Raw genomic sequence first — 19,855 nt, forward strand, 5'->3', positions numbered from 1 at the left:
ACCCGTTCAAATCCCTCTGGAAGGCCAATTTAAAAACTGTACTGAATTTTATTTCGAAATTTTACTACTGTGTCTTGTGCACAAGAACTGATTTGTGTTGTGTCTTCTAATCGCCTTGTTTTACTTTTCGTCTTCTCAATATCCTTGGGCCGGTATCGGCCGTCGAGCAATTGACTATAATTTTCTTAATGCCCGTGTTCGACTCGTGCTGGGCTTCCTGGAAGGCTGCGTGCACTTTGGTAATGTGATATGTTTTTCCAATTAATTTGCGCATTGGCGCCAGTCTCGATGCCATCAGCTGCAAGGCTATGGGGTACCTGCCGAAGGATATCAATTATTATAGAATACATTTTTCGACGGATTTACTCACATATTCGCGCATCGAAAGCTGGGCCTTATTTTGATGTTCTTCATGAGTAGATCCACGGTATTGAAGCTGGCCACCTCCGAGGCACATTCGGCCAGCACACAAATACCGCAGGGCCTGAGGGCCCTTATGGAGAGGTTCATGGTCTGGGCGGAGATGGCAAAGTTGATGACCACATTGGGCCAATCCCCGCCCTTGCAGTAGATGGCCTCCAGCTCCTCGCTGTACAGTCCATTCGTGCCGTACAGCACGCAATTGAGGCCAAACTCCCTTGTGGCCATATGCTGTGTCGCTTTCATGTTGGTGGCGATCGTCACCTGCTTGGCACTGAGGGCTTGGGCCACCAGTCCCGCCGCTATTGTCGTGGGCCCCGATCCAATGATGAGCACATTGCTGATGGGCAATATTCCAGCCTTCAGGCAGGCGGCACAGGCCGAGGCAAGCGTCTGGATGAGACTGCCCTCCTCCATGGTGATGTTGTCGGGCAGTCGGTGGCAGAGATCAGCATGGTGGATTTGATGGGTGCCCAGGAAGCCCTTGTACCACAGGCGCTCACACATTTGGTATCGTCCCTCCTTGCAGAGGTCACAGGAGCCGCAGGTAATGGTCGCCTCACAAACCACACGATCGCCCAGCTGTAGATTCTGGACACGAGAGCCCACCTCCTCCACAAATCCCGTGGCCTCGTGCCCCAGCGTCAATTCGTTCATGTCCTCATTCCCGTTCTCATAGATGTGTATATCGGAACCGCTGAGGGCAACCGAACCAACTCGAATGATGGTCTCTGAAATGGAGATGATCGTAAGTGAGTCGAAGGTCGAGGGAGGAGGATCCACCACTTACCAAACTCTTTGGGACAGGGCAATGGTATTTCCAACATCTCGATCTCATAGCGCCTTGGAACATGGATCATATATCCGGTTCGATCGTTACCGAGCTGAGTCTCGGCCTGGCAAGTGAAGTCCCTTGTGTTCCACCGGTGCCTCTGGGCCAGGGCCAGGGCAGGGACTGACTCCAGAGATAGCAACTTATTTCCTTCTGCCTTGGGGGGTAGACAGTTTCAATCGGAGTTAGGAGGGGGAGGAGAGGAATCTACACGGTATACGCACCTTTGCCGGACTTGTGCTTCTTGCCGCTCTTCTTCTTCTTATTCTTATCGCATTTCTTGCGGGGAAACCGGACTTTGGAGCAGTTTCCGGTGCACCAGTTCTTAGGGCATTCCTCGCCGTCGACGTAGCAGTCGGTGCGCAGCTTGTTGCGCGCCTTCTTGTCCTTGCCACGATTCAGGGGGAGTGTTTGTTCCAGGGCAGCGCACTTGCCGCCATCCTCCTTCTTGCCGTCCTTCTTCTTCGCATAGCCACGCTGCCAGGTGAGCACGTCGCCGGCTGCCAGGCCGCAGAGCTGGGTCTTCGTCGGCTTGCCCCCATAGTGACGGCGCACGAGCGTCGAGTAGATCAAGTAGCGGGCGGGAGCTGCCGCGTGGCCCGAATAGTGGGACGCAGCCACTGCTGCCTGACACGTGTTGCCGATCCGGCACATGGGATCGTTCAGGCCGTCGATGCGGCATGGACTGGCGAACGTTGAGTACTTCTTCGAGCAGGGATCCTTCTTCTTATCGCCGCCCTTTTTGAACTTGGCGCAGGGATCCTTCTTCTTGCCGTCTCCCTTGCCACCTTTTTTGCCGCAAGGGTCCTTCTTCTTATCGTCCTTTTTGGCGCAGGGATCCTTCTTTTCTCCGGACTTGAACTTGGCGCATGGATCCTTCTTCTTGCCGTCTCCCTTGCCTCCCTTTTTGCCGCAAGGGTCCTTCTTCTTATCGTCCTTTTTGGCGCAGGGATCCTTCTTCTTATCGTCTTTTTTGGCGCAAGGATCCTTTTTCTTATCTCCGCCTTTCTTAAACTTCGCGCAAGGGTCCTTCTTCTTATCATCCTTTTTGCCGCAAGGGTCCTTCTTCTTATCGTCCTTTTTGGCGCAGGGATCCTTCTTCTTATCGTCTTTTTTGGCGCAAGGATCCTTTTTCTTATCTCCGCCTTTCTTAAACTTCGCGCAAGGGTCCTTCTTCTTATCATCCTTTTTGCCGCAAGGGTCCTTCTTCTTATCGTCCTTTTTGGCGCAGGGATCCTTCTTTTCTCCGGACTTGAACTTGGCGCATGGATCCTTCTTCTTGCCGTCTCCCTTGCCTCCCTTCTTGCCGCAAGGATCCTTCTTCTTATCGTCCTTCTTGCCGCAAGGATCCTTCTTCTTGTCGCCGCCCTTCTTGAACTTGGCACAAGGGTCCTTCTTCTTGTCACCTTTGCCATCCTTTTTCGCACAGGGATCCTTTTTGGCATCCTTTTTGCCACCGCACGAAGACTTGCCACCACTGGCCCGGATCTCGGATGCACCCAAAGAGGCCTTCTTCTTGCGCGTTTTCTTGGACCCCTTCTTGGGACGCTTGCATTTGTCCTCCTTGCAGGGATCGCCCAGCGGACACGTCTTCTTGCACTTCTTCTTGGGCTTGATGACGCCATGCTTGCAGCCATCGCGCAGCATTGGACCCTGGAACTCCTCCTCGGGCTCCGCCATGGCCTGCATGGTCGGCTTCATGTGCTTCTGGGTTTGGCTGCGATTTAGAGCCGCGCGAGCCTGCGACGATATCTGGGGCAGCTCCCGCTGCGGATTCAACGATCTGGCAATGGCGGACACAGTGGCCCCGGGATCCATCTGCTCGACGGCGGACAGCTCGCTCTGCAGCTCCGAGAGCCTGACGGCATACTGCTCCTTCAGACTGACCAACTCCTGGTCGGTCATCTCCGACAGCTGCTTGTCGCTGAGCTCCAAAGGGTTATCGTCCACTAGGTCTCCTTTATGGAAGGCATTCTGATCGGCACACAGTCCGTTCTCCAAGGCGGCGCTGCACAGATTGGCCGCCAGGGAGGTGACATCGTCGTTGAAGTCCGGCACCTGATCCTCGGTCATGCTCTCGAGCTTCAGTTTCTCCACATCGATGTTGACAACGCCCGCGATTAGGGCATTGAATCGCAGGGGCACTGTTTGCTCGGCCAAGCCAGGCGTGGCCAGCTCCACTCGGGTGTTCATGGACACCACGGGATTGTTGGGCACCAGCACTTGCTGACCCGTTTGCTTGCACTCGATGGCATCGTGCACATTGGTCATGTCCATCTCGAAGGACAGCTCCATGGAGGAGATGGCCAGCTCGTTCAGACGATCGCTCAGAGTCCTGGGCACGGAAATCTTCACCTCGTTCAAATCACATTCGGCGACGGCTTCTGGTTCTGGGGCTGGGGGCTGGGTCATCAGCTGACTGCTGCTGCCCTGGGGCTGTGCCTGTACCGGGTCATGTACTGGCAGGGTCTTAGGCAGGGGTTGTGGCGCCTGAGGTTGCTCCACCGGTGTCTGCCCCTGCGGCTGGTCTTGCTCCTCGCTCTGGATCTGCACCTTGGCCTGGGTATGGGCCTTTGCCTGATCCTGTGTCTGCACCTTGGGCTGTGTGGTCTTCGGTAGTTTCGCTGTTTTGGTCGCTGGTGCGGCAAGTGGCAGGCTCGATGTCGTCAGTATCGAACCTGTGGACGCGAGGGCTGCCGAAGAGCCCTCTTGTGGCATTGTGTCCTTGGCAATAGCATCGATATTGCTATCCTCCGCAGACGGGGGTATGGTGTATGACTTCCAAAATTCTACATCCCCGGCGCTGGATTGCGGCTGCTGCTGCTGCTGCTGCTGCTGCTGCTGCTGCTGCTCCTGCAGAGCTTGCTCCTCGGCCTCTTCTGCCGCTGCTGTGGCTGCTGTGAGTTCCCTCTGAACCTCGGTGTTTGCGTTTTGCATCATCTCATTGAAGTCGTCCACCATGCTGGAGGAGAAGGCCTCTATCTGATTGGCATACTTGCGCAGATGGTTGATGCTCTCCAGCGTGCTCTTCAGATCTTCGGCATTCATGCCGGCTATATCCAGTGGGACAATAACTATTTTCAGGTCCTTGCCATCCTTGGTCTCCGGCGTGATCAGTCCAATCGGTATGACGTTCTGCTTGGCGTTTCCCTCCGGTCCTTCCTGGGTCCCAGAGAAGCTGACACGCTTCCGCTGATTATTCACCCTTCCATTCAGGGCAAACACATTGTTGCTCGTCTTCTGCGAGTACATCTGCACTCGCATGCTGTTGCTCATGGTCATAGCTTGGGGCGTGGGCCGCAGCCCAATACGCTTGAGTCTTCTGGCCCGCTCATTGAGAAGGAACCGCGGCCGCAACACCGGCGCGTGGTAGCATATGCATCGGGATATCTGCAGGAGATACGGCGACAGGCGTTTAGATGGACTGCTGGCTGAGGACTTTATCCAGCCAAGAATGCCAGACATATTGTTTTGTCGAAGTCGAAACTAAATATAATTTATACTGCTACGGAAAATTTTGTGAATTTTAATTCTAAAAAAAAAAAATGTTTCCGTGTTGTCGGTTGAGTGTTCACAAGCCGAATGAGAATCAAGGCTCAATGACATACGTATATTGTGTGAAGCCAAAAAGGATACATACTTTGCTCGACAGAATCAGCCTTTGGAAAGCCACCCACACGAAATCTAGCTAAAGACGAATACCCCTGTTCCTCTATGGCACATTCGGAGCCATTCGGAATCGAATGGTGCTCTACAAATTTCCCATAAGCGAATGGGTACATTATCCACGGATTAGACACACAGATACTCTTTGACATAAGGTAAATGTGGGACTAGAGGAAGGCTATCTTTGGTAAGTTTTTAGATCGAATGTTTCTGTTAATGATATATGATATCTCCAGAAAATGTATACGTTTAGATCTTATAGTTCAGTTTGGTACAACTTATATTTTCTCCTCCATGTGCACGGCAGATTCTCTTCTATGTGTCGTGCGCTAGCGCTCCTCGGTTGTTTGGGAAATGAGGGAAATGGTTATATTGGCATGGGCTTGGCCACTTCTTGCAGTCTTTGCAAATATATCGATGGCCGCTATATCTGCACATACATACATGATAGTAGCAATGGCTATAAGACACCACCAACGACTGTGTATATTGTTCTTGGAATCTGGGACCGACCAAGGCAGCGAGACCGCGATCAAGAACGAAGCATAGGTGAAAAGAGAATTGAAGCCTCAGAAGAGCGAACATCTTGGCCTTGGATAGTCTTTGATAGTAGTCAGATCTTGACAGATCCCCCTTATACACTGAACAGAAAGACTAAGACATAATCTAGAAAACGCGAATCAAGTGTGTTCCAAGAGCCCTTTATGATCGGAGACGACTTTCGGATCCGCCTAGATCTCCGCATGATTCCCAAATAAACACGGTTTTGACTTATACCCCACTTAAATACATATCAGATCTTCACTAAGAAGGTGTTATAAGCATTACTTTTGGTCTTATGCAAGTGTATATCTCATAAAACCGTTATCGGTGGGACTTACGCGTAATATTTGTGGCATCTTTCCATACAGCGCCATTATCTTTTTGTCCTCATGAAACTAAATGAACGAAAAAACTAAAATGATCCGAAAAAAAAAATTAACGAATTTCGAATTTCAAATATTTGTTTGCTGTGTTGTGCTATCCGGAAACGTTGTGTTATGACTATGCCTAAAATAGTTGAGAGACGTAAATATGGCATAAATATGACGAGCTACTATTCGAGTTTTCTTTGGAAAAAACCGAAATTTCAAATTTATAAACAAATAGAGTGGAAAGTGTATAGTATTACATAATTTAAGAACGGCTGGGACGATTTGGTTCAAACTTATTTCTGGTGGTTGGTATTTGCCCGTAGAAGGTCTTTGGGAAAGATTTTGGAAAACCCAACCACCATTTTAAATTCTTTTCCTAAGTAGTCAAAGAGGCCATTGTCATAGTGGGAGAACAGTTCCAAACTCGAGATATTATTCTCCATCGACAAAACAATCAATGGATTAAACCTCATTTCTCACAGCGAAACATGGCAAATCTAATTCAAAAAGTAGTTTCGAAAATTAACTTTTTGTTTTAGTCTCTTTAATCAATGACCAATCCAAAGCTCTCTTAAAGACATAGAAAGAGAGAGAGAGAGAGACATCTCTCGAAAATCATAGAACGGGGGGCCTCTAAATGCATATTGAATTAAATTTGGGTACAACAATTGCTTGGACATTTCCAGCATATTAATTGGCCATTGACCGAGCAAGGTGCCTTCGTCACCCACTCATTGTTTTGTTGGTCACCCAGTCAGACCCACCGTTGGCCATTCGATTAGTTCAATTTGTGGGTTTGCTGGCTGTGGTTTCGGTTTCAGTTTCGGTTTCGTTTTCTAGCCTCTGTGTATTCCCCCATTGACAATGTCGCGACTGTCAAGTTCCACATATAGTTCCATATGTTTTCTGGTATTTCTGCATGTAAGCATCGTAATTTGAAAGGTTTTAAGAAGGGTCTTCAAGGCACTAGATGTTTCTATGGCTCCCCCGGTAGCTCCTTGAACAGGCCTTCTACTGTGTACTCCTCATAGGTCAAGAATCGAAGAGTACAGGTTTAAAAATTCTGTATTCACTTCTTTACTTTGAAAATCATTCAAAATCGGTATTTTCTTGCTTTCTACCAAGAGCCTACAATTCTTCGGAGTTCTCCAAGTATCTAAGATCCATTTCAAAGCCCATTGGTTTTCTTGGGATCTTCTTGGCCTAGAAGTTTGATCTAGCAGCCATTCCTGGCACAGTTTCAGAGATTTAATCAGGACGAAAGCCTCTCTGACTGGGACACCAAAACATTCCACATTTACTCCATAAATCGCTAACTAATTTGCAGTTTTGTCAGATCTATTAGAACCATTTCAAGGTCTCCGTTCCGTCTGTTGCAAAAGCACGAGGTCTGGGGCAGCATATAGAATGCCTCATTACCGATCGCATTCAATATTCATACAAGTATGGATCGTCATTAAGCGCCAATTAATATTTCCATGTCTCCTGCCGTACAGTTCGTGCTGTTGCTGCTGTTGACGACGACGACGACGTCCGGAAAGCCAGCCAGCGGCAGTCAGACCACCAGCAAGCCCACTACCACGCCCACACCCACTCCCAGCAATGGCATGTTGCACGTGTCCAGCTACGTGAACCAGAAACGACCAGCCGGACCGCGGGAGGAGTTCGACTTTGAGCAGAACGAAGCAGAGGCCACGAATTCCGCTCATGTGCGGCAGCTGTTCGGCAGTCTCCTGCTGCTTCCCGGCGCCGGCAACAAGAGCCTGGAGGTGACCCTGGAAACGGACGATGAGCCGGTTAGCGAGCGTAATACTTTGGATGAACTGGACCCGGAGACGGCCAGTGAGCAGCACGAGGGTGCCACTGAGTCGGCCGATACCTGGAGTCGGATTAAGCTGGCCATTCCCGTCCTGGAGCCGGTCAAGCATCTGATAAATGCCGTTGGCGGTGGCGGCGTCAACGATACGCATGTGCGCACCAACTCCCATCGCCTGATCGGGCATCATGGCGTGCACCATGCGCCTCACAGTGGCGGCAACATTAGCTCCCCGGCCATTGAGACGGAGGAGGATCGTGAGACGGCCATCGAGAGCACCGGGTTCGATGTCCTCGAGACACTTGGATCGGCGGGAACCGTATTGTGGGGGATCTTACAGAATCTGAGGAAGCTCTTTGCGGCCAGTGCTGGAAACGCCAGCGCCTCCTCCTCAGGTGGTGGCGGTAATTAGATGCGTAGAGCGGGGCTGGGCTTGTGGTCTGTGATTAATATTAGCGATAAATCAATTGAGTTTCAATTTTATTTGATACGTACTAATGCAATAAACGAATAATGATAAATTCTTGTAATTTGAACTTTAACTATACTTTTCAAATTCAAATTCCGCCAAAGTCGGTTGAAGCACTACCAGATCGATTAAAAAAGTATCAATTCTAGCGGTCTGGCAGCTTCACCTTGCACACTTTATTCTAGTGGTGGCCCTTCTTCGATAGAAAAAATGGCGGAAAATTAGCGATGATGCTGCCACATCGGGTGAAAAAGATGAACTTCAGTTCTCTGGCAGCCCCATCAGCTGTTTAGCTTGCCAGTTTCGTCTTGGGCTTCTTTTTCGTTTGGTGTTTTCCCCTGTTCCGTTTTGTGCATTCGTTCGCCGATTTTAACTGTAAACGGACGTGGTGTCGCTGCTCCGCGTTGTTTTCGTCTAAAAACTCGTAAAAAATACACGAAACACACTAGAAAAATTCTTATAATTGCTAAACAACAGTGGAAAGTGAGTGGAAAACAATTTGAAGCGAATATCAAAGATATTTACGTGAAAAAGGAGGTTTTGTTGTGTTGCCCGTCCGACTGTCACGCAGAATGCGCGTAGAAAGACAGAAGGCGCGCTAAAGGCGCGTGGAAACGCACAAATACACAAAAATGTAAATAAATAAACGTGCAAAGTGCTACAAATTGTGAATAGTTAAGAAAAGCCTGGGCCCGACCCTCTAAAGTAAGTAAATGGTGTAAAAATTGCCAAATTGCGTTTGACCATCGGAAGTCGAACAGCTGTTGTGTCTGCCGTGCATTCAGGGTATATTTATAAGCAGGTATGCCGTATGGCAGTCCCGCTCTGTGGGTTTGAAAGTTTCTGTTGATCTCATTGTGACAGTTGGGACCATTGTAAAAGGTTCGAAATAAATAATGTTGAGTCTCAGCTAGGTTCCTACGAAGACCAGTTTCTGTCCATTGTGTTACCGCTTATTCCAAGATCCTCGGACATATGCTGAGATCTGAGAGAGGGCATCTCTATGATCGTACCTGTTTCTAAACATAGTTTGTCTACACCTTTGTTTTTGTCGAAGAAAGATCAGCATTTCCATTAATTTATTTGTTGTTTCTCTACTAAACTGTTTAATTCTACTACGCGGTTCAGATGTGCCTCCAAAGTTGGCTAATAGCTAAACAATGTGTGTGTGTGTTTGTGGCAGTCCATTAGCATCTGGTGGCATGCACCATGTGTCCACCGCATGCACCATGTGGTACACCCGTTGACATCTGTAATGCCGCCACCGCACTCTCGGTCTTTTGGCCATAATTTGTTTAAAACAAACTGCAGTATCTTTGGCTCCAAAAAGGCCGCGATGATGCACAGCAGCAGGAACTGGACCGGCCTACATGCCAGTGGAGAAGTGCTTTCCGTTTGGGCGTCAAACAGACTGCTTAGCCGGCACGTCGGGCCAGTTGGCGTCTGCCGCCTGCCGCCTGCCGCCTGCCGATTGCTGCCTCTGCGTGTTTATATTTGATACACTACCCTTGAGAGAGAGTAGAGCAACTATGAGATGAAAGAAAAATAATTCGAATCGTTAAGCAGTTTTCTAGAAATCAAAAGCACTCGCAGAAAGATGGGGAAGACATCTGTAGCAAGCAGTTTTCCTTCAGTGAAAAGCAGTTCCAGGCAAAGAGTGAAAGACAGAGAAGCTTGTTCCTGCCGTCATCAAGCAATGTTATTATAGGTCAAAAACATTAATAGAAGCTTCAAAGCAGTAGAAGATCGTTTGACTACTTTCCTCAAGCAGTGGTTTTTGCAGCAGAGAAAGAATAATACCGATATGGCACTTCATTTTACTCGTATTTTCCCTTTTTCAGGGTATACAAAATTCTTTGCTCCCCAAAAATAATAGTTTATCTTTTATTTCCCCATCATAATTCTTGATTTATGGCCTTTATCTTTTTTCTGTACATTTATCAGCGATTTCCCACACAAATGAGGCACAGTTTTTCTCTTGTCGTTTTTCTTTTGCCAATCGCAAATCTCCCCAACGCCTTCTCATCAATATATTTTTTTTCAGTGATTTTTCAATTAAAATTGAGCCATAAAAACGTCAGACAAATTTATATAGCTTTATGATTGGCATAGAAAAAAAAACACAATTTGTATAGTTTTGTAATTATAATTATAGAAATTCTTATCGTTCCTGGTATTTTTTGTTTGTTTATTTTATAAAAAATAGTTTAACCTACTGCCGACGCGGCATTTGTCCGATAAGCGGCGAGACATTATAATTGATTGCTTATCGGAGCAAAAGCACTAATTAACGATTTACTTTACTGTCTTTGCAGAGCTACTGGAAGACACAAGAAAAGCCCCTCCATTGATGGTCGAGGGAGAGTTTTAGAACTGTTTTTTTGTACGAGTTCTTATCGGGCAACGACTGGGAACTATGTTTGAGTGGGTCTACCCATCGATTTTCGTGCGGTTGCGGTTCGCCGATAACCGATTGGATTCGATTCGAATCTTGTCATCGATGCTGTAGGTCTAGGTCTAGTTCTGGTATTGCGGGGATCCTTTACGGGTATGGAACATGCATCCCGGGGATATGCATAAGAACGTTTCAGTACAAGTTGATAGTGATTTTGCCCTATTGCTACCCAGCGGTGTTTATGAAATCAAGAAAATGGAACCACGCTCCAAAATACGAAAAATCATTGTATTTTGTTTATTCCTCGCCATCGCAGGCATCATTGGTTTTGGATACTTTTGTCAAGATCAGGTAAGGCTTCATTTTATTTTATCCTTATAATTAATTCCTACTTTATCCAACAACATAAATTTCTCTTCTCTGTTTTCGGGTTTCTCTTCTTCTCTGTTCCGCTCTGCCTTTGGCGCCAATGCAAATGAGATTCTCCATCCTCTGCCCCCTCACCGTCCGAAAACCGCTGAAATTTCATAATTTATATATTGGTGGTTTGCATTTTTATTGAAATTATTATTGACAGATTTTTTCTTTTTGGTTGGAAACTCGTTTTTGCACTGCTCACCGAAAAATATTTATTAGCCTCCGGGCGTTTTGTTCGGAATTTTGTTTCTAGCTTTTCGCTAGGCTGTTGTATTTTTTGTTTTTTGTAATTTATATTTTTTATGTTGACTGTTTTCTGTGTTCTGTGTCGATTTCGGTGAGCTTTAATTAGAAAACGAAAACAAAACTGTTTTGTTTACAATATTTTCTGGGTTTTAGGCGCCTACGAAATACGAAATGTTTACGCTAGAGAACGTTTGGAGGCTGTAAAATGATGGGGAAATTAAAGATACATTTTGATTGGAAATGTAGTGTTTATCTGTGAGGAAAGAATTGCAATTTGTTAGTTGAGAAATGGAATGTTAATTTGATGAGGAAGTAATCTAATATAAGAGATGGATATGTGCTGTAGTTTTGATGGGAAAGTTCTGTAATATCATGGGGAAATAATTCTTACATCAATCGTTACACAACTAGAATTTGATTAAGAAATTCTCTAATATTATTGGGAGTACTTGGAGTTCTCTTAGATATAAGGGGCACTTCCTCAGGTATTATTAAACCTTTTAAGCTGTAATTTGTTGAGAAATTTCCCCAATAATCCATAAACAAGGCTATGATTATTCTAAAATTATAGTACTCGTTGAAAGCTGTAATTTAATAAAAATACCACTCACAAGGAACCAATTTGTGATTAGAAAATGGAATCGAAAGGGGTATTGGTAGGAAGCTCTCTAATATTATTGGGATAGTACTCGTTGAGAGCTCTCATATATGATTATACCCCCGCACGGCTGTAATTTGATTGGGAAATCATTTTGTAGTTAAATTTTCTGTCATCCGTAATCAGTGTAACCCATAAATCTTTGACACACGCTCTTGATTGAAGCATTGTATGCCTCTAATCTGTATGACAAATAGGGCGCTCCCCTACACGGAAACCTCCACCGAGGCCCCACCACACGAATATTGAATGATTTAATGGGCGAGGTGTAAAGTGCATTCAGTGGCCATAAAAACAAGGCCCCCACACGACAGAACTGCGAACATTAAATGCTACCCCCGGGGACCCATAAAACCAGTCCGGTCTTAACTCAACTTCAGATACAATATCTATAAGTATAGCCTGTGTATATGTAAATTTTCACAATTAATCTCTGGGCCGTTGGAAAATCATCTCTAATATTAGACCCCCCTCTCGAACAGATCATAAATTTCCAAATGCAATCAAAGCGTTAAGGAAAAAATACTTTTATCATTTTATATATAGTATACACGTCTCTCTTGCTATTTGTTGGGCTCTACATATGTATATCTGTGGAAAGGCAGAAATATGTATGTTTAAATTTCGATTTGGCGCTTTTTAATTTAACAAAAAAGAAAGAAACACTAACAAATTCGTTTCGCCTACCAAAAAGCCATGTGGGCGTGACTTTTTCGAATGAATTCAATGTCAAAATGTGTCTATCTTTTGTTTAAAACATATTTATTTTGCAAAAATGGTAATCTTCATTCCTTAGAAGAAAATATAGTAGAAAATCTGCTGATGATCTTTCGATTAGGCTATGTTCTCTATAAAAATGAGTTTTTTTCTCGGTTGGAAACCAAGAAAAGATCGTTTAAGTCTTTATTTTGACAAAAATACTCAACCAATCTAGATGATTTTCAGTATTTAGCGGGATAATAGCTACATATCTACAACTCTATTGAATAAAAGTCTTTTATCTCTTATATTCTGAAAGCTATAGTCCCCCGCACCGCTGTAATTTGATTGGGAGATTATTTTCTAGGCTGAAAAGCGAGTGAAAATATGTGTAAATATATCTTCTAACCATAAACATCTCTGAAGAGCACACACATCATATCGTTAAGTCTCTGAGATCTAGGTATTTTATAGATTTCGAAAGACTTTCTTATTGACCATTGAATAAACCCTTATAATCCCTTGGAGATGGAAGAGTCTTCAGAATAAAGAAAACCAGCTCTCTACCATCACTACCTCGCTTTCTTTCCCCTTCTCCCAGTGTGGCTTAGCAGTAAAGCTATATACCATAGACCCCTTTTACTCCACTATTTATGATATTGAGAGCCCCTCAGAAATTCGCAGAAGCGACTGACTCCACCGGCCTGCGCTTGCTCCCCCTCTTTCTGCCCGTCTCTCTTCCAGTGTGGCTTAGCAGTAAAGATAATCATTTCTCATCAATGATTGCACTATTTGTGAGATTGAGGGGCCTTCCAGTTTGAACAAAACATGCTCCCAGTCATGGCTGACTCTGCTCTTTCCCCCACTTCCAGTGTGGCTTAGCAGCAAAGGCTCTTCAAGGCTTGCCTTCATTTAGGCAATTGGCGAGTGGTTTGCTCTCGGTATAAATGCCAGATATACGTGCTAGTATCTCCCAAATTGAAATCATGAGCAAAGTGACATTAATTGAGCACAGCTGCGCCTTGCCCCCAGCTCTCCCCCGCCCAGCCCCCTTGTGGCACGCGATCTTGCCAGACATTGCGACTGACGACCGACGACCGACGCCCGACGCTGTGCCGCTCAGTGCGTGCCTCTGAAAAGTTCGCTTTACTTTTTGTTTCTGTTGTTAAAAATAGCTTAATTAGTTGTACGCGCCGAGCCAGGGGAAAACAACATACTTAATGAAAAGTGTGGCGAAAGCGAAAATAAAAATGGGAATGAAAACGAAAACGAAAACGAGAGCGAGAACGAGAGCTCGTGTATTGCGTGTGTCCCTCCTCCCCCCCTCCCCCTGGAAGACATCGTAGTATTCCATTACTCAGGAGATGTCGAGGGCCTCGTGTCGCGTTTTTTTCGGGGGTGTATTCAGATTTGTGCTCTTAATGGGCCATGGCCGCCGAGCAAGTTGCACATAAATTACTTCAGTGGCTACCACGGCGCTGATGTGTTTTATTCTAGGAATATTCCACTTGAACTTGTACTTGTGTTTCGTTTTCTGTTTTGATTAATTGCTGAGCGATTTTTTAAAGGTTTTTGACATTGGAAATTGCGTCTGCTAAGCCGCACTGGAAGAGAGTTGGGATTCAAGAAATAATGGAAAAGATTTTTTTTAAATTATTAGAGATTGAAAATATTAAAAAATATCGGGAGCAAACGGATTTCAGTTCGTACAAATTTTTCCGAAATTTTAAACGCAAAAATATAATATAATATAATATAATATAAATACCGGATAATACCAGTTTTTTTATTTATAATTTCTTGAAACATAATTCTGCCACTATCAAATGATTGCCCCCCTGGGACTCCGAGTGAAATAAGAGTCTAAACTTTATCGGAAATCCCCCCGGAATGCCAAACCTTCCGTAAATGTGTAAACCCTATCAGGCACTAAACAATAAACAAAATCATCAACGACTTTTACTCTGAATAATCAATAGGTTTCCAGCGTTTAATTTAGTTTTTATTTATTTCAATTTATGCACATTTTCTAGTGGGGAGGGGGACGGGGGATATCGCTTGAATATTTATTTACTCTCGATAAAGAGTCATTAATTAAAGGCCGTCTGGCCGGCCGAGTGGATCGAGAGCTGTTTGTTGTTTGAATTGTTTGAGTGAATTATTTGTGGTAAGAGGATTGTGTCTGTCTCTCCGACTGTCTGTCTGTGACGTTCAATTCCGTAATTGTTTGCGTAATATTATACCCCAAAAAAGCGGGTCCAAAGGTGGTGTGTGTGTGCCTTTTGATTTTTGGATAAACAAGGAAAATGTTTCTAAATTTTTGGAACTTTCATATCTGTTGGTGTTTTCCGAACAGTTCACAAAGCCTGGCTAATGAAATGTAAAACTATTTATGACTTTTTGTTGGCTGCATCGCTAAATCTCTTCGAAAATTTATAACCACAATGAAAATGTTTTGTTTTCAGTTTTTCCACATATTTGGCTTAATTTTTGGTTGAACTTTTACCCCTAGATAAAGTACATATAGCCATGAAATTCCTATATTTATACCGGAATTTTATGGCCAGAGATCGTGCCAAAAACTTTTGGGCCATAAAAATTTGTGTACTTATTTGTCCTGTGTTTTAACCATTTTATTAGCCAAGATTTGTGTCTGCCGCTGCATTCGTGTATCTTTTTATGACTGTGTTAATCAATTTCATTGAGTGTTGGCGACTTGTAGAATTTATACGCACTTTTTTATGGGTTTTCTGGAATATCTTGTCAGATTTTGAGAAAGTTTTCAGCCCCTGCTGTGTCCTAAATGTCTCAATTACACACAGTTCTTGGGTTTAAGCAATTTATTATGTGGTAGATGGGTTTTTATCACTAATAAATCTTTGCCCTATGAATTTTTCTTCGAAATTCCCACTGGCTTCGTGTCAAATGAGTTTATTCATTGCTTTGCCTGATCAAGATTAGTTTTGATGGAATTTCCTGGCATCTACAGCACTTGGCCGCATAATCAATTAGCATTAATATGTATGCCTGTCATGTGACGTCTTCATTAAGACGGCCTCCCAAAAGACCAGTAGCAGCAGCAGCAGCAGCATCAGCGAAGAAATAACAAAGGAAACAAACAGAAACCCGCAAAAACCACATAAAGTCCAGACCAATTAAACTATCAGCAAATCTGAAAGCAAGAAATGCCTGCGCACATGCCACAGAATGGGGCAAGGGTAAGGGTATACATAACTCAAACCGCACATGTCATAAAGAATGATGACGATAGTGAGAGGAGCGTGTGCCCCCCCGTAGCGGCACTTTAATGTGGGTCCCTCTCTGCCTCTCTCTTTCTCTCTCTAATGAATTTTTGTGATTTCCGAAAAAGGCCAAAAACAAAAGACAAAAGATCAGGCCGGAGCCAAAGCCAAAGCCAAAGCATTATTCACGCCTGTTTGAAGTTAATTCGTGCGCAAAAGATCCAAAAAGAAACAACAACAAAAATAGCCACACTCTCTGACCCTCTGCCCCCCCTCTCCCCCTCTCTCTTTCCTACCAAAAAAGGATGCATATCCCCCTCCTGCAAATTAGCCAAAAACCCCGAAAAAAAACCCGTTGACTGGTTTAGCTTTTCTTTTTGATAAAAGTTTTTTTGATAGCCCCGCCGATGCTTGACGGATGCGCCCCGGCTGTGCGGCGGCCCCGAAGAAGGTGCATGTGAGCGGGTAAACAGGTTTTTTTTGTGGCCTGGCCGTGTGTCTGGGGCAAGTTATAATTTTCGTGTGTGTGCCTTGTATAGGGTATGCGACGGGAGGCTGGAGTCTGCGTGGAGATGTCACAGATCGCACATCGCTTGGTAAACGGGTTTCGGAATGAAGATTGACTTTTTGTTTTTCAGGAAATTAATCCTAAATATAATTAAAAAAATACTAAAAAAAAAAATTATTTCGAATATTTTATAACAAGTTTTTATAATTTTTAATTGAATAAAACTTTCATTAAAACATAAAAAATCAGTACAACTAATTTTAATAAGCAAAAATAAGCATTGATTTTTAATATTTTATAACAAGTTTTAATAATTTTTTAATTAAAAAAAATTTAGATTACAACGTAAAAAATCAGTAAAACTAATTTTAAATATTAAAAAATTGATTTTTAATATTCTTAAACAAGAAAACATCTATTCTACTTGAATAATAATTTGATTTATACATAAAAGAACATTAAAACTAATTTTAAATATTCAACCAAAAAATGAGCTTAAAAAAATAATTGATTTTGACAATTTTTTATCAGTAAAACTAACTTTATTAATTCTAATTAATTACTAAAATATTCATTCAAAAAATAAACTCCAAGAAACATTGATTTTTAATATTTTCTAACAAGTTTGGATTTTTTGTATTTGTAAAATAAATTGATTTAAATATAAAAGATCAATACAACTGATTTTTAATATTAAAACAATGAATAAACTCCAAGAAAACATTGATTTTGAATATTCGAAAACAAGTTTTGATGCTTTTTATTTGAATAATACTCTGATTAAAAATTAAAAATCATTCCAAAAATTTATGTTAATTTTGTATATAATTTTTACACAAAAATTGTGTTAAATTATAAATTTTCAATATTTTTATGGTTTATGGGTTCCCTACACAAAAATAAGGGTATCCATGTAGTCGCCTCAGAAGCATACTCCCATGGCCTTCTCTTTTATTGAATCACTTCAGCGCCCGACCAGCGTCTCTGCTGATGTTTTGAAAGCGCTGTAAACTGATAGCCGTTTATGATCTTAAATGGCAATGCAGGTAGATAGGAGGAGGTGCCCTGCCCTGCTCCCCCTCCCTCCATCTCTCTTTTTAATGCCTTTAGGGCTGTTCATCAAAGGGGATCAAACGCTTTGCAGGCGGCATCATCGTCTGCATAGTAATGATAATAATTTGATACCAAAAATAAACCATAAAATCGAATTTACTTACTGTTTCCCCCCCCCACCCCGGTGGCTTAGTATTTATTTAAATCCCTTCTATTGGGGTTTTGAAACCATTTTAATCGCTCTACAAATTTCAATTTTTGATGGCCTCTAATGCCACATCGATTTCAATTGTGTGATTGGTTATATTTTTGGCTAATTATTTTGCCCTGTAACAGCTGTGTGTGTGGGTGTGGGGGTGTGTGTGTGGGTGACCTGCATTTTCGTTTGTGCATTTTTGGAATCCATTTAGAATTATGCATTAATGTGCAGGAATCATTGTGCCGCGGCAATTGCCAATTACACATTCAATTCAAACGTTTTGTAAAATGCAATTAGCGTTCTGTAATTCTAATTGGAAGCATTTGTTCTTGCTACTGGCTGCTGCTGCTGCTGCATGCAGCATCATGTGCATTTAAGCCCCGACTAATTGGATTATTTTGGGCTCTGGCATTATGAAATGCGTGGGCGTGGGACGGCAGGACTAGAGAGAATGGTCGCCCGTGGGGGACCCTGAAATAAAGTACGAGTGTTTTTCGGGATTTTAAAATATTTTAGGGTTTTTTTAATGTATTTTTTGAATATTCGAGAATTTTGATTTTTTATAAATTTTTATGGAATTTTTTTTAAAATCTATTCTGGAAAATTCTATTGAATTATTTTTAAATTTATTTATGGATTTAAAAATCCACTTTTATTTTTTATCTTTACACAGAAAAGCCCAAAACTTTTTAACAAACTAAAATTTAGAAAAAAATGCCCCACCATTCCACGTATAACAGCTATTATCTAAAACTTTATTGGCCCCAAAATAAACCATTAAAACTGTAGAACTTTGAACATTTTTAATGTTAAACTAAACTTTTGGACTAACAAAAATATTCGTACGTTCGAATACCGATGGCAACAGAAACCGGGAGGGAGAGAGAGAGAAGAAAAAAAGAAAACGAGCAAATTTGTGTAATAAGCATCCAATTAAAACTTTTTCACACAATGCAACCCAAACCGAAAAGCAACAAAAAGTCAACGGACCAACAATGAATGCAGAGTGTCTAACAGGGGCGCGGGAAAGAGACAGACATAACGGGCGGGGAAGTAGGAGTAGGCAGAGCGGGGAAGTAAGAGAGTTGCAGAGAGGGAGAGAGCGAGAGCGCGAGAGAGCGCTGCTCTCCGACTGTCGCCTATTTAACGAGCTGCAAAAATGTGAGCCGCTTACATGGAAGGGGAGGGCAAGGCTGGGCAGGCAGGCAGAACCGTTAGTGTTTATTATGCTCTAAGGAGAGTGAGAGAGAGAGAGGGGGAGGGGCAGCGAGTGTGCGGTGGGGCATAAAGGATTTCCGCTTCGTTGACTGAAATATGAGCAGATTTTTGACAATGTTATACTTTTTTCCAAGTACAGAAAGTCAAGAGAGAGAGGGATACCCATGGTCTAGCCAAAGGAGAATGTATCTCATTGGAATCCTCTTTATTCTTCGACTTGTTACCTTCTCCACCACTCAAACAATACACCCTTTTGTACTCCAATCTCCAATTACAGGGTATCGCACAAACAGCAGCAACAACAATTCATTATTCGGCGGGATAGGGCTTTATATTTCTTGCCTAGACGCTAAACTCAATCATCATCACGATAATGACAGTGATAATTACAATCATCATTGCCATTGCTTTCTCTGCCTCCCCCCCGACCCCCCTCTGGTTCTGGTTCTGGCCCCGCCCTCGCTCTATATATAGATCAAGTTGTGTGACAATGTGAGAGGCGTGTTTGGATTTCGCAATTGCAAAAATGTTTCGGTTTATGGTTTCCTCTCATCTCGTTTCATTCTTGAACTTCTTTTCTTTTCGCTTCGTTTCGTTTCGTTTCGTTGTTCTCCCTCGCTGGGGGAGGGAGCTGTGATAAAAATAAATAATCAGAGACGACAGAAGCCGAAACCGAAAGATGAAGAAGTTTCTGTGTGTTTTTTCTTTTTTTTTTTTGCACACTCTAAATGATATTATTTCTTGTTGTTTTTGTGGATTTCGACACAATACATCACTTGAACATTGTTTTGCACTTGGCTTACCCCGCACCCCGCACCGCGCACCCCTCCCCCGCCACATCACTGACATATTTTCCAGTTTGCTCACGTATTAATTGCTCAAGTGGAAGCGACAAGCAAAGCGGATAAAAAAAAACCCTGCCCCTACCCCCACCGCCCCCCGCCCCTTGCCTATTGACCAAAACATGTTTCTGATGTTTTCCAGCACTTGAACTAAAGAAAATACTCGAAACCTATCGTACATATACGATATATATATATATATATAATGCGGCATATCCTTAATGGTCATTCTTTTCTCTTTTGATTTATGAAGGGTCTTTC

General features: G+C 43.3%; 3 protein-coding genes across 8 annotated transcripts in view; 2 read left to right on the forward strand and 1 right to left on the reverse strand.

The window, feature by feature from the left end:
* Window positions 1-23: 23 nt before the first annotated feature.
* LOC108155531 lies at window positions 24-5,962 on the reverse strand. 4 transcript variants are annotated; one of them, XM_017286394.2, is made up of 5 exons: window positions 5,800-5,962; window positions 1,477-4,642; window positions 1,211-1,405; window positions 371-1,151; window positions 24-317 (listed from the first exon to the last, which is right to left on the reverse strand). In XM_017286394.2, the coding sequence occupies exons 1-5, from the start codon at window positions 5,833-5,835 to the stop codon at window positions 107-109; spliced, it is 4,389 nt and encodes a 1,462-aa protein (XP_017141883.1). In that variant the 5' UTR covers window positions 5,836-5,962; the 3' UTR covers window positions 24-106. The 4 variants fall into 4 exon arrangements, with proteins under 4 accessions (XP_017141883.1, XP_017141884.1, XP_017141882.1 ...); XM_017286395.2 differs by lacking the exon at window positions 5,800-5,962 and having other exon boundaries at window positions 1,477-2,347; window positions 2,489-4,828; XM_017286393.2 differs by lacking the exon at window positions 5,800-5,962 and having other exon boundaries at window positions 1,477-4,827.
* Window positions 5,963-6,605: 643 nt separating this feature from the next.
* LOC108154336 lies at window positions 6,606-8,178 on the forward strand. Of its 2 annotated transcripts, none has more exons than XM_017284597.2 (2): window positions 6,606-6,753; window positions 7,329-8,178. In XM_017284597.2, the coding sequence occupies exons 1-2, from the start codon at window positions 6,697-6,699 to the stop codon at window positions 8,058-8,060; spliced, it is 789 nt and encodes a 262-aa protein (XP_017140086.1). In that variant the 5' UTR covers window positions 6,606-6,696; the 3' UTR covers window positions 8,061-8,178. The 2 variants fall into 2 exon arrangements, with proteins under 2 accessions (XP_017140086.1, XP_033244333.1); XM_033388442.1 differs by having other exon boundaries at window positions 6,606-6,741.
* Window positions 8,179-8,456: 278 nt separating this feature from the next.
* The window catches only part of LOC108155945 (heparan-sulfate 6-O-sulfotransferase 2), a 104,324-nt gene continuing 92,925 nt past the window's right edge, over window positions 8,457-19,855 (forward strand). Inside the window, exons 1-2 of one of the 2 annotated variants that reach the window (XM_033388441.1) lie at window positions 8,457-8,822; window positions 10,433-10,863. In XM_033388441.1, the coding sequence (XP_033244332.1) occupies window positions 10,675-10,863 (189 nt within the window). In that variant the 5' untranslated portion in view covers window positions 8,457-8,822; window positions 10,433-10,674. The remainder of the gene's footprint in view (window positions 8,823-10,432; window positions 10,864-19,855) is intronic. The other variant, XM_017287110.2, reaches the window with a different exon arrangement.

Source organism: Drosophila miranda, chromosome 2, assembly GCF_003369915.1.
Source record: "Drosophila miranda strain MSH22 chromosome 2, D.miranda_PacBio2.1, whole genome shotgun sequence".
Taxonomy (NCBI): domain Eukaryota; kingdom Metazoa; phylum Arthropoda; class Insecta; order Diptera; family Drosophilidae; genus Drosophila; species Drosophila miranda.

What these genes read in the sequence shown, in the direction of transcription:
- LOC108155531 (XM_017286393.2), bottom strand. Translation starts at nt 4,717, where the DNA reads ATGTCTGGCATTCTTGGCTGGATAAAGTCCTCAGCCAGCAGTCCATCT. An exon ending in GAAGCACAAGTCCGGCAAAG is followed by an intron (nt 1,406 to 1,476) that starts GTGCGTATACCG and finishes CCCCCAAGGCAG; the next exon opens with AAGGAAATAAGTTGCTATCT. An exon ending in GCCCTGTCCCAAAGAGTTTG is followed by an intron (nt 1,152 to 1,210) that starts GTAAGTGGTGGA and finishes TCTCCATTTCAG; the next exon opens with AGACCATCATTCGAGTTGGT.
- LOC108154336 (XM_017284597.2), top strand. Translation starts at nt 6,697, where the DNA reads ATGTCGCGACTGTCAAGTTCCACATATAGTTCCATATGTTTTCTGGTA. An exon ending in GTTTTCTGGTATTTCTGCAT is followed by an intron (nt 6,754 to 7,328) that starts GTAAGCATCGTA and finishes CCTGCCGTACAG; the next exon opens with TTCGTGCTGTTGCTGCTGTT.